General features: G+C 39.1%; 1 protein-coding gene across 1 annotated transcript; it reads left to right on the plus strand.

The window, feature by feature from the left end:
* Positions 1-776: 776 nt before the first annotated feature.
* Positions 777-15,921, plus strand: get4 (guided entry of tail-anchored proteins factor 4). The gene is made up of 9 exons (XM_037755094.1): positions 777-977; positions 2,403-2,481; positions 3,401-3,482; positions 4,875-5,024; positions 7,279-7,417; positions 8,892-9,032; positions 9,354-9,429; positions 9,677-9,749; positions 12,361-15,921. Exons 1-9 carry the CDS (start codon positions 838-840, stop codon positions 12,450-12,452), a joined length of 972 nt encoding a protein of 323 aa, XP_037611022.1. The 5' UTR covers positions 777-837; the 3' UTR covers positions 12,453-15,921.
* The last annotated feature ends 2,619 nt before the right edge of the window (positions 15,922-18,540 follow it).

The raw sequence follows: 18,540 nt of genomic DNA on the forward strand, positions 1-18,540 counted from the left end.
TGTATTTTTATATCTGGTATATTTTTTTGTACTTTGTACTACTAACTTTTGTACTGCCTTTTTACTAACATGTTTTGCACTATGGAACTGTGATGCAGGAAACTTGAATTTCCCTCGGGATCAATAAAGTTACTATCTATCTATCTATCTATCTATCTATCCATCTATCAATAAATAGATCAAATTAGAAAGGGATTTACAAAAACACCATAAACACCATTTAAAAATACATTAATGAATTCATAAATAAGTAATGGAATTTAAATTCTATTTAGAAAATGCAGTTTAAAAAGATAAATAAATAACTGGATTCACAAATTGAATAAAGAACAGAGGTTTTAAATCAGGCATTCAAAAAGGCAACTTTCTTCTGTAGCCTGTGTAGCCTGCCACAAGCGGTCACAAGGTTTCATGAACTGTGTTCCCATAGATGTATATAGAACTGTATATAGATATGTATGTATGTATATAGATGTATGTATGTATGTATGTATGTATATAGATATGTATGTATATAGAACTGTATATAGAACTGTGTATAGATATGTATAGAACTGTGTTCCCATGGATATATATAGTTGATATATTATATTATATTATATTATATATAATATAATATATACATGTATATATCTCTAAATACATACATGTATATATGTCTACATACTATGTATGTCTGTGGTTCCCACTATCTCCCAACCACATAACCACCACCATGGATGTATTAAAGCACCACAACACGCCGGCTACGGCGAGCGAGGAGGCTCCGCGTTGTTTAAAGGCTTCCGGTCTCCCACTGTCAACACTTGGCTCGAGCGCTGCTGCTGCGGAGCAACGATGTCGGAGCCGGAGTCTCTGAGGTGCTCCAGCGCCAGAAACCGTGGAGGCGTACAGCGGGTTGAGGGAAAACTGCGAGCCAGCGTAGAGAAGGGGGATTATTATGAAGCACACCAGATGTACAGGACTTTATTTTTTAGGTAAGACTGACCGTTTCGTGTTAATATAGGGGCAGTTTGTAGATTGTCATTTTTGGCTTTGGGGCCTGCCTGTTCCAGATCGTTCTACTGTCAACCTTGCTACCATGCCTGTCCGCTTGTGATTGGCTGAATCCCACCGAGGACCCGCCCACTCATGTCGGTCCGTCTGTTTGAGTGGACAACTGCGCTGTCAATCACTAATCACAAAATGGGACTGCTAACTACGGCTAGTTAGCTAGCTAGCTAGCTAGCTACGTGTTTAGCAACACAACTAATGATAGCCGAGTTAGCTGGACTGCTAATACAAGACAGTCAGACCGCTATGCGTTATTGAAACATATACTTAACACGTAAATGAACAGAATATAGCGGCTAACTGCTTTGTTAACCTTAAACGTGTGTTGAAACTGTCCAGCTGTGTTAGCATGTAGCCATGTAGCCGCATACTGCACCGCAGCAGTCTGACCTGATGGCTGGACATGTTTTGCCTACTGCCTAGTATATTTAACTAATCTTGATTTAAAAGCTAGTTATGCTCACATGACCATTGGTCACATTTGCAGACACTGGGAAGTCTTGTCAGAACCAGTCATAGTCTGTTTTCCAGTGTCTGTCTATTTCATTAAGTATTATATACATATTAATAATATTACATTTATTTATTGTACATACTACATTTATTTATTGACGGACTGCACACACTATGTTCACCCATTCACTCTGTATCTTTTATATCTCTATTTATTGCTTTTGTAATGTTTGTATACCTTTACCTCTCCTGTGTTTCACTCTGTTCGCTGATGTTGCTGCTTTGACACCTGAATTTCCCTCTGGGGATTAATAAAGGTTCATCTTATCTTATCTTATTAAATATTCACACACTTACACACACTTACTGGTGTACATAGCTACCTGCTCCAATACAGAATAGGAGCCTGGATGCAGTTAGTTAGGGGTGATGAATAGATTAGTTGTGCTGCTAAACTGGTTGGCTATCTGCTTGGAGCATAATTTACTAAAGAAGGCGATTTGTTCTAAATCCAGCCCATTTAAAGACGATCCTTCTCCATATCACAGAGTGAGTTTGTCAGCCCTCTGCCTCTTCGTCATCGTCTTTCTCTTTCTCATGACTAGCAGTCATGATTGCAATAGGATTTCTGGAAATCCTCTCACACTTGCAAAATGGGGAGTCAAAAAAAATGCTGCAGCTTGCCTGTGTTCCTCAAGAAAGTTGTGATACTCTATGTAATATTCACATTGATAACCTTGTTTTGTATCTCAAGCTAAACCAGCGTGCATGTATCTTATCTTGTAGCCCCATGGTCTTGAGTGATGTCAAAAACAAGCTTGTGTCCGTCTCGATAAGCAAATGGTATCTCATATGTAATGCTGACACTCCTGTTTGACACTCCTGTTTTTCAACAGGTACATGTCACAGGCAAAACATGCTGAGGCCAGGGAGCTGATGTACAACGGCGCTCTACTGTTCTTCAGCTATAACCAGGTACATGCTATATTAGATCTCCACTCGATTAGCTGGCTTATATCCCACAGCAAGTTTGTTTTAAAGTCTTGAATGTCAAGTGTGCACATTGTTTGTTGAAACACCCCAGATAGGGAAATGATAATGTCCTGTTTCAAAGTAGCTTTGTTGGGTGACTGTATTTATTGTTTATTTTAGTATAATTGTAACACTAGAGTAGTGTCTACAAGCTTGTCATTCACAAGGGAAACCACACATGTAAGAATGTTAGTTTTGTATGGGGTCCATCTTTGTGTGTGCAGAAAGCTAATATTGATATGAGATTATTACTGGTCATACTGTATATAAACTCTGTTTTGAGAGTAGTTGCACTAATGCTGCACATGCATCATCAAGTTTACCCTAATCTAAGCTTCCACACAAAAATATTTTGTTTAGTGTGCATGTAAAGTAAGCCAGGAGTCAGTTAGATGCTAGTTTGTCAGTTTGGGTAATGAATTCAAGATGGATAGATGGATTAAGCTTCTTCTGGGGGCGGCAGTAGCTCAGTCCATAGGGACTTGGCTTGGGAACCAGAGGGTCGCCGGTTCAAGTACTGAGTGTGCTTGAGAGATGCCAGTTTGCCTCTTGAGCAAGGCACCAAACCCCCAACTGCTTGGGGTGCCTGTCATGGGCAGCCTCCTCGCTCTGACATCTCTCCATTAATGCATGTATATAGGTCCTGTTTGTGCATGTGTGTGTGTGTGTATTTCAGGCCTGTGTGTACTATGTACTATGTAAATTAACAGTGAAAAAAATTAAATTTCCCCTCGGGGATCAATAAAGTGCCTTCCTTCTTCTTCTTTTTCTTCTCCCAGCCCCCAAGGTACTTGTGTAAAATACCAAATTCTTTTGAAAAATATGTAATTAAAGATGCACTTGATTGTGTTTTCATCTCCAGCAAAACAGTGCAGCAGACCTGTCCATGCTGGTACTGGAGGTGTTGGAGAAATCTGAGACAAAAGTTGAAGATGAAATATTAGGTGAGTGGCAGCCACCAATTCACCTACAAGACTACCTGCGCTAATCTATACATTTTATAAAAAGATATGTTTAAGGGTGGATAGTTTCTGAATATTTTACATTACAGCACCTTTCACAGCAAGATTTACACAAATAAGAAGCACTTAAAATTTCAGCTTTTAAAGTTGATTCCATTGCCTCTGAAAGATACTTCAGAACACTGAACAAGTGCAAAAGTAAAATCCATTAAATTTCAGCCTTTTAGGGACATGAATAATGCTTTACAAGAAAAATGTAGCCATTGCAAAATGTTCTAATGTTGAAATTAGGGCTGTCAAATTAACGCGATGATAACACATTAGTGCAAATTTGTTTTAACGCCACTAATTACTTTAACACATTGACGCAACTTGCAATTTTTAGGTTGTAGTGGGCTCAGTTTAAAAGCTAGAATGAAGATACTGGCATCATATGAAACTGCAAAACCTAAGGAATCCTTACAATGTCATACTAGCTTGTCGCGAAGGAGGGTAAATAACGTCTAAACTTGCACTAAATTTTGGCGAGGAAAAACTGCCATGGCCATTTTCAACGAGGTCCTTTTGACCTCAAGATATATTAATGAAAATGGGTTCTATGGGTACCCACGAGTCTCCCCTTTACAGACATGCCCACTTTATGATAATCACATGCAGTTTTTAGGCAAGTCATAGTCAGGTCAACACACTGACACACTGACAGCTGTTGTTGCCTGTTGGGCTGCAGTTTGCCATGTTATGATTTAAGCATATTCTTTATGCTAAATACTGTACCTGTGAGGGTTTCTAGATAATACTAGTCATTGTTTTCTGTTGTTAATTGATTTCCAATAATAAATATATACATACATTTGCATTAAGCAAGTATAGTTGCCCACTCCCATGTTGATACGAGTATTAAATACTTGAGAAATCTCTTTTAGCTACATTTTGAACAGATACAAAATTTGTGATTAATTAGCGATTAATTGTCATTAACTATGGACAATAATGCAATTAATCATGATTAAATATTTGAATCGATTGACAGCCCTAGTTGAAATGTAAAAAGATATACATTATTTACAGTAGATCATCCTGATCAATAAGTACCAGTCTTTTAATGCAGTGAGGCATTTTTGACAGCTGGCGTACCCGATTGCATGTGATGGATTGGGCTTTACATGTATAGCCAATACAGATCCACTATTGATTGGCCTTCATACTGTAGTGATGTGCTGGATTTGTTTGGGACATCTCTAGTCTGTGTAATTGCTTATAAATGCTGCAGGATTAAATTGTCATAACAATCAGAGAAGTCAGCCTTTCAGGAGGAGGGGCATAAAAGGGACATTCTCTGATGCTGTTGGGGTTGTGTGTGTGATTGTTGAGCAGAAAGCCTGGCTAAGCTGTTCAGCCGGATGGACCAGAACTCTCCAGAGAGAGTCGCGTTTGTGTCCAGAGCCTTGAAATGGTCCACAGGAGGGTCCGGCAAGTTGGGTCACCCAAAACTACACCAGCTGCTAGCTGTCACCTTGTGGAAAGGTAATGAATGAATTATTTAGTTTTATAAAGTGTAGAGGAGAATAATACATGGTTATCACAAGTTATGATAAATATTGAATCTAACGATGTAAAACAGATAGTTGAGTATTTGAGTCTCTCAAATAATCTCATCAGTTATCCAAATATCTATATCATCACAGTCCTAAACATGATGCTTCACATCCTAACAAAACCAACTGAAGGGAAACACACAATGGCAGCATATGATGTTCACCAAAACACCCGTCGCCTATTGTTTTGTAAACTCAGGCACCAGCAGCATCATGATGCGTGTTAACCCTCGTCACAATAAGCACTGTCCTTTCTGTCAGCATTGACACCCGTTAACACTCCAGGAAAGCACCAATTTTATTCCATTCACTCCCTAGGAGTGATGAGGCACATCCTAGCTTCTGTACATTAAAGGGAGGGTCCATTATTGTTTTTTATTTATTTTCTTTTAGGCTTTTTTGTCATTGTGAAGCTTCACAGTGGGGTTCCTTATGTGTTCAAATCCGAACATTGAAATTTTGTCAAAGTATGTATATTTTAGCTTCAATATACTTCTAAAAACTTTTTCCCACATGACCTGACCTAGTAGGGCAGTGCAATTAATCAAATTTCAATTACAATTACAATTTTGGCTTCCAACAATTATTAAAAACAACATAATCGACATAAACGATTGTCCCTCGTTCCGTTTCGCAATGACGCTCTGTCTTTTGTCTTGCGCACCCCTTTCCTTCACAGCGGTGTGGTTTCAGGAGCCGCTGCTCGGTGTGGGAGGATCCCCCTTGTGGGAACTCTCCCCGACGCTGGGTATATTTCCTCTGTAGTGGTGCGCCGCGAGTCGTGACCGTCTCTAAGTTGGCTTGGAAAGGCCCAGGGTGAAGTTGCAGCCTGGACCATCTGGACCGCGCTGCTTAGGGAGGGACGAAACTCTCTGCTCCCGGCGTGACTGTCACCCGGGGTGGACCCACCCGTCTTGACACACAGACCCTGTCTTGTTTACCATGCTTTGTGGGTGTGTGACTTTTTTGCCGTGTCATCACTATTCATATCTATACAACCTATGTGTTGATTGTGAGATTAGCCTAAATTGTCAACAAGAGCACGAAGTTCTTCATAGATCTATCCTCTAAATTTTGCCATCAAAGTGCACCAGATTGAAGCATTTAACTTATAATGTAGGCTACAAAATGTTCTTTCTAAATGCATAATATTTCGATGAGTAATCGTGTTGAATAATCGTGATCTCAGTATTTATGATTTTTGTAATAATCAAGCAACCTTATGACCTAGGTTTCTGCATGATGACGCTGCTACATATACAGTATATATACAGTGTAATAACATTACATACAGTAACTTGGATGGCGGTTGGTATACTCCCAGATTGGAGAAGCAGACAGGAGCACTGAAGCTAAGCAATGTACTGCTGGGAACGCCACGTTAGTTCGGATTCGAAAGTCACACAATAACACAAACAAACTAACTGATCGATGCAGCGCTAGACTAGCAACTCCTGTGTTCTGCTTAAAATTAAAATCTGGTAAAATTAAATGTTTTTGTGAATGTAGTCTGGTCTGGTAGCAATGTAGACCGTATTATAATTGCTTCAGTTCCTCATCTGAAAGGGCTGTCTGATGGCGAGGTAAAGTTGTGAAAATATTCTAAATATAGCGTACACTTAAACTGATATAGATTTATTTTTTTTAGGTGGCTAAAATACGTGCTTCTGCTGCACCCGTCCACAGCCGCTTAACCTCGCTGCCAGACAGCCCTTTCTGATGGGGAACTGACGCAGTTATATTGTTCTCTTCGAAGCCACCAGACTACATTCACAAAAGCAGTTATTTTAACTCTCAGAACAAGAGAGTATACATACAACCTCACTTAAAAAAAATCTGAACTATTTCAGTTATTTCCAAACTTAGCACAGCTGACGTTGACTCAGCTAGTGCTAGCGTTCACAGTATTAATAGCCTTATTGATTAGCTTACTTTGGTAACCTATGCCACTGCTTTTTCCAAAGGCTGAGTGGGCGTATCCATTTGAAAAAAAAAAGGAACGGAACACATATTGACCCGCCCTCTAACTAATTCTTCCAGCCGTATGCCATATCCGGTGTATGCTACGGGTGTGTGTTGCCCTTAATATTGGTCCTAATGTGCAAGCTGCCCTGTTCCTGCGTGAAAGTTAATACCTTAACAGTTTTAGATTATTGAATATTAAAATGTTTTTGTGTGTTCAGAGCAAAACTACAGTGAGTCTCGTTACCACTTCCTGCATTCGTCTGACGGGGAAGGCTGTGCGCAGATGCTGGTGGAGTATTCAGCGTCACGAGGCTTCCGCAGCGAGGTCGACATGTTTGTGGCGCAGGCCGTCCTACAGTAAGTGAAACAACAATATTAATTTTTTATATTGTCACCTTGTAATAGCTGACATCACCTTCCATGTCAGTAAATGTAATCTGAAGTTTTTGTTTGATTTAGGTGTAGTATTCTGAATCTGTATGTGCTGTGGAGAATAGGGTCGGGCAATATTGAAATTCCCCTACTGACAATATTGCTTTAAGAAAAACAATATATGATATTATCGTCCAAAAAAAAAGCTGAAGTGAGACGCACATGGATATAAGTATCTATAGAGTGGAGATGCATATGTTGCAATAGGCTACCTATAGGTGGCCAGTGTGGCGAAAATGTATAGGCAGTAAGTGTTGTTTTACTCAAGTGCATGCTGAGATCAATAAATCAGATGAATCAGCTGGTGAGGTTATTTTTTATTAAATAACACGTTTATCGACATTGATGTCTACCTTTTTCACATCTGAAACGACGGCATTGTAGTAGCTTGGAATGGCTGTCTCAGGTCTCTCTCTGTCACTCTCTCGCACACTCACTAACATTACGGGCCGCTTGGCTGGCAGAAACGGAGCGTCTCGTCAGCCCAAAATACCCATGAACTTCATAGTAAACAAACGCGACGTCCGCCGTGCGCCTCTTCTGTCTGTCTGTCTGTCTGTCTCTCTCTCTCTCTCTCTCAACCGCACACACTGACACTCGCTAACGTTAAGCACACAACCCACGCACTGACGTATTCCTTAAAAATACATAAATCCCAGATGGCTTGGCCCGGCGGTGAGTCAATTTAGTCCCGGCGAACCGCTGGGCTGGCAGTACACTGGCGGACACCTTGCTGTCTTGCTGAAGTATCTGCGACTTGGTAAGTCATATTGGCGATGTAATGTATTCACCAATTCCTTGAAACTGGCTTTTTCAACTGTGTTTATAGAAACCATTTCTTTTACAATGTGCCTGGTAACTGCCCTCGTACAGTCTCGCCTCCGTTGGCGGTCACGTTTATATGTTTTTGTTGCTTTTGCGAAAGCTACATGGGGAATTACGTAGGCTACAGCTTCAGACGTATGCTACATGTTATTACATGTTTGTTTTTTTGATACGCTACAACAGTGCGGTGAAGCATAGAGAAAAAGAGAAAGAGAGAGACTGAATATAGTGCAAAACTCATAACAGGTGTTGCGTATTTGAATATTGTTCTGTTATCGTGGACACATGAGGACTATTATTGTGGCCAACCAGTATCGTGTTGAACAATAATCTCGTCATATTGCCCAAGCCTAGTGGAGAAAGTAGTATTGATGCATCCTCCTCCAGCATATTTGTCATATCCATTTTCTGTGTTTGATTGTTTCTGGTCTACTGTCTCTCTCTCTCTCTCTCTCTCTCTCTCTCTCTCTCTCTCACTTTCTGTCACATTTTCTTTCGCATCCTCTCCTTTTGTCTTTACACCCTGTCCCTTTTCTATTTTTGTCCTTTTCTTCTCTGAACCTCCACCCTCCAGGTTCCTCTGCTTAAAGAACAAAAACGGTGCTTCCGTGGTGTTCAGCACATACACAGAGAAACACCCGTCCATAGAGAAGGGCCCACCCTTCGTCCAGCCTCTACTAAACTTTATCTGGTTTCTGCTGCTGGCAGTGGATGGGTGAGTTGTATTAACCTCTATAAACCTTTACTTGAATAATATATTTAATTTATTATGTCTTTAATGTCATATAATAATGTCTTATTCTATTGTATATCTGCACAGACTCCTCAGCTACCATTAGCTGACTTCATACTGCAGCATTAATCTCATTTGATTGACAAATTTTGTGCAGCGAATAGAACACAGCCAACAATAGACTTCAAGCTACTGCTGAGCTTGTTCCTTTAGTACTTTACAGCAGTAAATTGTTTGTTTGAAAAATAGTTTGCAGGTAATAATGTACAGTATTTAAAACTTTACTTGTCTTTGTTTCTTCAGGGGTAAATTAACAGTTTTCACAGTGTTATGTGAGCAATATCAACCTTCCCTAAAGAGGGACCCCATGTATAATGAGGTGAGTGTTTAATAAACTCTAATAATAATCATGTATTAAATGACCAGTAATGAGAATGCAGTTGCAAAACACCATGTGTACTATATGTATTATGCTTGAATAATATTGTCTTTTGTGTATTCTGATGGAATATTTCCGACCATGTAAACACGTCTTTGGTTGTACTTTTGTAACCGTGTCATATTCACAACCATGGCCTCTCTTTCCTCCTCTACCTCTTCCTTTGGACATCTTCCTGGCTCCTCAGTATCTCGACAGAATAGGACAGGTTTTCTTTGGCGTTCCACCCAAACAGTCCCCATCATACGGTGGACTGCTAGGTGAGTGAACCAAGATTTTGTTCATTTGAAGCAGATCATTTAAGTTTTGTTCCCTGTACGACTCAACATCACATCCCTGTTCACTCTGACTCACACATTTCAACCCTCAGGTTTTACATATTAGGTGTGCTGCATTCAATTTATAGTTAAATCCACAAACGTATATTGTCTCAGAGTTGATATATGATGGTTTATTAAATACATTAGGGGTGTAACAGTATGTGTAATTTTCGTTCGCTTCGGTCCATGACATCCTTTCGGTACACCGTGTGCCCCATACAGCTGTTTATGTCTATTACTCGCCCATGCGGAACAGAAATTCTGGAGCGTTTTGATTTTACCTGGAAAGTTTTGGCAGCGCACCAGTTGTCTATCAGTTGTAGCAGCGCTATAGCATGCTAAGTGGTTTAGCCCGGTTCGCAGGGTTAATCAAGCTCAATGGACAACGATTTGTTTCAAATTGTATGCCGACACTGTTAAACTGAAGTCAGGTATGTCTGTGGATACTCTGCATTTAATTTACAACGGCATCAGCCGAATGTGTTGATTAGCAGAGTGAAACAAAAACAGACAACAACACAGGGCTCAGGCAGCCTCCTACTGCAGATTCAGACCGTGCTACCAAACTCGATTGTGTAGCCTACCGAATTAAAGCATGTGGTCAAAGTGTTTTGAGCCCCACTACAATGTGTATTCAGTCAGTCGTTTGTGCCTGCCCCGTATGAACGAGCACAAGCTGCAGCCCAGTTCAGGAATTATCAACAGGTCAGAGTCTTATGATGGAGCATTATGGAATCAGAAATACTTCATTGATCCCCGGGGGGAACCTGGGTTACATTTACATTACATTTATTTTACATTACAGACATTTCTGTTATTTTTTTATGTATTTATCTTTTATTGAAAATATGTCAGTATTTGAGTGCTGAACTGTTAGAATAAGAATTATGGCCAATGAGCCAATGTTACAATTTTCAAAATAAATGAAAAAAATATATATATTTTCTGAATTTCTTTGTTTTCCCTATTGTACCGAACCGTGAATTTTGTGTACCGTTACACCCCTAATAGACATTAAATAATTAATGAGTTTTGACATTTTGGGAAATGTGCTTATTTGCTTTCTTGCAAAGAGGTAGATGGAAGATAGATACCACTCTCATGTCTGCACGGAAAATGGTGAGCTTTAGAGGTGCCAGGAGACAGATTATGTTACCTTTGAACAAAGCCAGGTTAGCTGTTTGCCCCAGTTTCCAGTCTTTATGCTAAACTAAGCTAACTGGTTGCTGGCCCCAGCTATATATTTTCCATACAGATATGAGAATGCTATCAATCTTCTCATCTAACTAGGGCTGTCCCGAATACCCTTTTTTGGGCTTCGAAGCTTCGGTTAGAAATATTTGAAGCTTCGAGGCACAGCGCAGCAGGTTGACAAGTTCTTCTGTCGGTCTGTCAATGTTTCCCCCGTTTCAATGCCGCTGCCGCACTACTGTACACATACGCACCTCTACACACAACAAACAACGATATCCATCTGAGAATAAATAATAATAATTAATGTTGAATACTAATAATGAATAATGTTGTGGCATTATACCTTATTTCTTGAGCTATTTTGGGGTTTATACTTTATTATAACATATTTATAAAAACAATAAAAAAAATGAAGCATTAAAATACTGATTTGGAGGTCGATAACCATGGTAACGATCAAAGCTTTGAAGCATTCAGGTCAGCCCTACATCTAACTCTGCAAGAAATTGAATGAGTGTACTACTTTTAGTAGTAGTACTTTTTTTTTTTAGTACTTCCCAAAATGTTGAACTATTCCTTTAAAATGCTACATATAATAATTTATCAACTTCTTTGAAAAAGAAAGCTTTGTACAAGATAATTTTGTGCTGTGTAAATGTCACGAGAACTGATACTTCGGTACCAAGTTGATCCCAAATTTCTGAAAACGTGACGGCACACGTTTTTCTATAGTAGTGCAGGTACCGTCAGGGCTCGAGACTGATGTTGTCCATTGTACATTATGAACAACAAATCTGTGTTGAAATTGGCAGGACAAGAACTAGTTAATGTTAGTTGTTAGCTCCGTGCAGGACTGTGCTGTTTACCGGCTGCTAACAGCTAACATTAACTAGCTCTCCTCCTGCTGTTTTCAAGAATGGAGGTGTCTTTAATTTAAATTATGATGCGTTCAGGCTCTATTCTGTAATGAGTATCAGGTTAAGGTAAATTCTAACCTTATCACAGTGTGTTCAAATGTAATCATGTAAAATGTGTTTTTTGGCGAGAAACTTGAATAAATCCATTTGTTTGAAGGAGATGTTTTCACAGCAATTTAAAATACATAATAGAGAGGGAATTATAACCTGTTAAACTTCCTAACAAAAAACAGTATGCAAATGGTAATAGAGGAGTGGATGTTGAGGTACATGGGATTTATTGTATTACTTTTGTTTTTTTACCGTGGTATCGAATTGGGTATCAAGAATCATAAAATTTCCCTGGTATTGGTATCACCTACTAACTTCCTGATATTGTGACATCCCTAGTGTAAACCATCATATGCACAGTATGTTGATCACTGTGTTGCATCCTGCAGGAAACCTGCTGAACAGCCTGATGGGTTCGGGCGAGGAGGATGACGCGGCTGAAGAAGCCCAGGAGGACAGCAGCCCCATAGAGCTGGACTGAGCCTGCCCCAGGACAAAGAGAACAAACGAACACAAAAAATAGAGGAAGACCACGTCGCCTCCCTCCTTCACCCCCACAACGAGAGTGGGGCGAGGCGCCGGTCCATGTTTTCAGAGGCGTGCTGTTTCCAAAAAAGAAAAAACCTTCCCAGTCTTAAAATCAGAGCAAGTATCAGGCTGCCAAAACATCCCTCTCAGCACTGCCGGGACTGCGCCAAACTGCAAACTCTTCCCGTGTTGAATTATTGTAAGATTATTATATTATTTTATTTTAATCATTGTTTTTGTTAGTTTGGGACTCTTGCTCTCTGTTTAAGTGGTATGATTTTTAAACAAGAGATGACAAGCTGCCCTCTCCCCGTGAAAACCTGCTCCCAAGAGATGGGGAAGGTTGGATTCTCCCAGTGGAGAGGATAGCATCAAATGTGAAACCCCTCTATATAATGTTGTTGCTGACATCATTATAAGAGTCAAATCACTACAATTATTCAACTGTTTTGTTTGCCAGACCGCCACACGGAGCTCTATCAGAGCCATGGTGTTGCCGCATTTTTCAGTAACTTTCTCCGTTAAAACTCTTTTTTTTCAGTAGTAAATTAAATTGTACTTGTAGTCAATGCCATCTCTGTTTCTCATCTCTTTGTCCTTTTAGCAATGTGGACAAAAAGACAACAAAGTTCTTTGTAAGTTATTATCAGAGGTCATCTTGCGTCTTAAATATCAAACTAAACAAACCCTTTCTGCTCAATGCCTCCTCCACTGTCATTTTTTATTTAAGACCCTGTTCAAACCTGGCATTCACATGCGCCTTGGGTGATCAGATCACAAGTGGACAGCTCTAAGTTCGTCTGTTCACACCTGGCATTAGAATGCGTCTCAAGTGACCACTTGTGATCGGATCTCATTTGCTCTCTATATGGAAATAAACACGTAGTAAACACACGGCTAATACAGAAGACATTGTGACGTAACATTACATGAATGTCGGTAATAATATCCTACATATTTGTGAATTCGGGTACATTTTATGAACGTCAAAATATAAGGTTATTGTACCGGCGGCACCCGGGGACCTCCGTGCCGCTGGCACCGCTGCCTTTGCCATGTAACAGCATGATACTAATGCACTTCCTATGCATAGTCTAATAATCTGTAGATTATGTAGCCTATAGATTAGATATATTTTAATAAAATACAGTTGTACCAACAGAATACAGTAGAGCACAGAGGCTGTTTACATACCACGAGGCTTACGTCTGCCTGTTCACATGAGGAGAGCAGTGAGACCCCGCAGATCCAAGCAGGAAGGCCTTTGAGTAGGTGGACCTTAGCGTTGCCCAGGACACATTAGCTTACACACTGCTAAAAGAATGAGGCCATATGGGGCCCAGATCACCTCTGAATGCGGTCTAAGGAATCGGATCTCAATGCGTCCTAAATGCGTCTTGAGTGCGTTCACACCTGTACTTAGAGCTGTCCACTTGTGACCGGATCACCCATGACACATGTTAATGCCAGGTCTGAACAGGGCCTAAGTGAATTACTGCAAACATACAGCTGTCTGTATACAAATAGCTCCATTGTAGAGGTCCCACTTTTTTGCTGTGCACTGGCTGAACTGTTCCTGTTTGCATCTCCAAGAGGAAATGTGTGGAATTCATATTTTGCCAAGTCTCAAAAACTGTCTGGCAATGAGGTGTTTGAAGCACTTTCCTGGTTGTCGGCTCCGACTGCCTGTCTGCATTTCGCTGTGAAAAATAAAAAGTCAAAGCTGGGGTTACTTTTCAAGTCTGTTAAGTGATCTTAAAAAAAAAAAATTAAAAAAAATGAGACACTGTGAAAACCCGTCCGTTGGAGTGAATCTCGCTTTTCATGTTACAAAATGCTAATGTCTAAACCAGCTTACCATTCCTGGCTTAGTCTTTTGTCCCATTCCATTTTTCCTTTTTAATTTCCATTAAACAAGTGGATCAATAGTCCCAATATCAGTTCAGCCAGTGCACAATCAGAAGTGTGATTCAAGCAATAGCTACTGTTTATCAGTGTTATTAACTTTATCTGCCCTCAGAGATACACACTCTCTGCTCGTTCCTCTTGACGGCTTTCTCTTCTCACATCTTTCGATCTTCAGCATCTTTTTTGTCCTCGTAGTGACATTCAATCAGTCCAGGTCTTGTCAGTTTTAGGATTTAAAAAAAGAGGCCCTAACTGCTCCAGATAATCTTAAAGGGGGTCATATCCCCCCCCTGTGAAGTCACATTTCAATTTAATACTAGGAAAGTCCAGAGGTCTTCCAATGTAGAGTAATGTTTATTTACTTCTATGTAATTATCTGTGTGGGACTGTGGAACGCCATAATGACCAATACTAAATTAGAAATGAATAATTGTGTGAATCAGTTGGGTAAAATATTTAAATAAACCAATACATAATTTGGTGAAACTCAACAAATTTTTAGGGAATATTATTTTAGGTTACATTGATGAGAAAAAAAAGATGAAATTATTCCTTGAAAATTAGTCATTTTAATAACATATTTAATACATCACAGGTTAATTGGGTCCTTTTTAAACATTTTACTAATTTATTGATATGTTTATTTGTTTCATAAACTTTAATATTGGCCATTTTGGCATACCATACGGGACCGGCTGGCTCAATGTCGTAGTGCTACAGTACAGGAGGACGGTTAGAATAGTGCTGAGTTGTCAATGTACTCTGCTGTGATGACATCTATCTACTGCTGAAGCTACAGAGAAAGAGACCAGTGATGTGGCAGTGGCTGTGCAGCGGAGATTGGTAAAAGAAGAAATTCTTCAAGAAAATTGCAAAAAAAAATATTTAAAGGTGCAGTGTGTAGGATCTGGCGACATCTAGTGGTGAGGTTGTAGATTGCAACCAACTGAAGCTTCTCCCGTGTGCCAAGCGTGTAGGAGAACTACGGTGGCCGGCGTGAGAAACGTTTCTTCCAATAGATCCCCCTAAATGTTACACACTGTTCCTTTAAATGACTCAGCTTTAACAGTATTGTGTTCAACCGTTTATGGTGACCGGCTCTTCCTGCAGGCCTCTCCGTTACATCATTGGAGTCCACCGTCTCAAGAGAAATCCTGGCAAAATTGACATTCAGGTTCCTCAACGGCACACATTTCCCAATGCTTCAATCAGTTCATCAATATCACAGAACATGCTCTACTACTCGCATCACACGCCTCTTATTATTCAGTGTCAATTGTCTCAACTTGTTTTCTTTGCTAACCTGAAAGTCAGTTTTCTTAGAATTCTCCTTTAATTATATGGCAGTAAAAAAAAAAAAGGTGTGTGACCAAAAGGCCTGTCTGTGTTATCACAGTTGTTTGCTTTTGTTTTTGATAATATTTTTCCTTTCAAAACTAAAGGGGAGTGTTTTGATTCACTAATTGAGTAAATAAACTACAACTGAGAAGAGTTTGAGAATGTCTTGAAACAAATATTGTCCTGTCCGCTTTTTCTGTTGCATCATGGAGTGCCTTAACAGAGTTGGCGCATGTGGAATAGTATATTTGTATATATATATATATACATATATATAAGATATTAGTACACTAGCTTTGCACTTTAGACTTCCAGACTGTTATTGTATATCAGTGAGAGGAGGACAAGCGAGCACCGGCAATACTGGAGGGCCCATGACTATCATCGTTCTTCCAGTTCAGCTAGGCCGCAGTGACGCTTGTAGGATTTTGCTGCTCCTCACACCAACAAAGCTTCCCTTTATATAATTAGAATAAATAATCAAATTGAACCATTCTGATTCTAACATGCATAATTATCACAAAATAGTCGTTCAAAATATATTTTATATTAATTTGTTTTATTCAATCATCGTATAATAACGGCAAAGTGGCTTAGCTTACTGTTGAAATCATTTTTAAAGATTTTATTTTATAAGGTGATGATGCGTCAGTGTTGAGGTAACAGCTTATTGTGCTGTAAATATTAACCCTCTGAGAGCCACAATAGATCAGTTTTTGTCTTTTTTAGGGGGGTCCAGGGGGTCTTTAGGGTGAGATAGCAGGTCAACAGTAGATGTCACATAGAAGTGGTGTACATCATCTGAAAGCTGGGAACCTGAAGATTAATTTGCTCAGCACTATATGTCAAGTTTTTCTAGTCATAAATCAGAAATAAATACACAATTAATTAAAAATAAATTGTTAAAGTGTTTAAGGGTTTAGAACATTATTATATAAGTATATGATGGCCATCCCCATGCTCTATTATGTCTCATAAGTTATTGCAGACATTTTTATGGCTTTTCATGAGATTAAATTTGATGGAACATTGGAAAATTTGCAGTATTATTAAATAAAACACAAAAAGCAAAATGGTTACAATTCAATATCTTCATTGTAATCCAAGCCAAATTCAACTCTCATGTGCCGACATATTTAATATAGCCTATCTTTACACTACAGTGAATTGTGGATTCCGACAAGATAAGAGAGATTATTTTTTTCTTCTTTGCATCTACCACAGAGTTTATGTTTTCATTCATTAGATATTTCAATCACTTCCAATTTTTAATCATTAAAATCACAGTAAGTCAATTATTTAATGTTGAAAAATATAAAACAGTAAATCACAATTACAATACACCAACAGAAGATAAACACATAACATTGGACAGTATACAGGAAAGAAATGCATGTTGGTGGTGCAACCAAACACATGTTCAATAGATGTACTAATCTGTAGAAGTATTTGAACCCTGTGCTAATCTGAGGTCAATTTATTTGGAGAATAGAACATGCAAATTCATGTTTTGCATTTTTACATTTGTCAGTTTGACTCTTTATATAAAAACTGAACCAAAGCAGTTGTAAAGGTCTTTAAGAGGAGACACCCCAGGTGAATAGGGTGAATTGTTTTACTAATAGATATCACCGTGAAACTTCCCCAGTTGATTACTTACATTGAGACAATTACTTTTTCCATTACAAGTTTTTTGAAAATGTATGTTTAATATATGTAACCTTTACTTAACTAGGAAGTCACATTGAGATTAAAACCTCTTTTACAAGTGAGACCTAAAGCCAAGACAGGGTCAAATAGCATCATCCAACAAATAAAGACAACATTGAATCACAACGGCAACAATAGGTACGACAAAATACATTACATCATTATACAGTGCATTAACAATGCAGCATGTTGGTCATGTGTTTGCTATTTAATTGAAACAACTGCAGCTAGCAGTGACCACTTCCTTTATTCTATGTTTAAAATCATTTAAAGAGATGAAGGTCTCAAGTTTAAGCTTGGCCTGCAGATCGTTCCAGGACCAAGGACCGTGGTGGAACAGGCTTGCAAGCTTCTGTACAGATAGAAGGCACTTTAAACTGAAGCCATTTAGGTGACCCTAGATTATAACTGTTGTGGAGAATTACAAACTTCTGGCTTAAGTAAGTCGAAAGTTTGCCAGAGATGATCTTATAGACTAAAATCTACCAGTGTTGTAACCTCCGCAGAGTGAGGGATGACAAATATGCACGAGGCATTATCTAATACTAACTTTTGGTGAATTTAGGAGAAATCTACAGACGCAAATAGACAAAGTAGTAAACTAAATGTGTGTTTTGGATGTTTTCTTTCCAGTAGTCTGAAAGAAGACATATTGTTTTACAAACCATTAGTTTGGTTAAAAATGTTTCGCTGTAACCCAAATTGTAATCCCCTGGAATGCAATTAAAGGCCCTCACTTTATTTTGGAAAGATGATCAATAATAAGGGCAGACAACGGTGAGATTGGGTTGCAACCAGTGATTTACAAACCTGTAGCTCTCTCCTCCTGTAGTACATGTAGTTTGACACTAGATGGCGACAGAGACTGTGCAGGGGGATGTGTGTAGTTGTATGTGCTGCATATACCTGTAATTTATTTTCTCCCTTTCTTCAAGTTAAATGCTGTACATACTCTATTATTTATTTATTTATTTGCCCATATATAAAACTGCACAAAATCCAGTCAGTGAAAAAACAAACAAGAAATGTGTCAGGAGAGGCCAAGAAGCCACCCAACCCCAGGAGAAAAAAAACAATAACAAAAA

This window comes from Sebastes umbrosus, chromosome 20 (assembly GCF_015220745.1).
Source record: "Sebastes umbrosus isolate fSebUmb1 chromosome 20, fSebUmb1.pri, whole genome shotgun sequence".
Classification (NCBI taxonomy): domain Eukaryota; kingdom Metazoa; phylum Chordata; class Actinopteri; order Perciformes; family Sebastidae; genus Sebastes; species Sebastes umbrosus.

Bases quoted from the DNA above. Each gene is read 5' to 3' on its own strand.
- get4 (XM_037755094.1), top strand. From the start codon at position 838: ATGTCGGAGCCGGAGTCTCTGAGGTGCTCCAGCGCCAGAAACCGTGGA. The intron at 2,482-3,400 runs GTACATGCTATA...TTTCATCTCCAG, and splicing joins TGTTCTTCAGCTATAACCAG to CAAAACAGTGCAGCAGACCT. The intron at 7,418-8,891 runs GTAAGTGAAACA...TCCACCCTCCAG, and splicing joins GTGGCGCAGGCCGTCCTACA to GTTCCTCTGCTTAAAGAACA.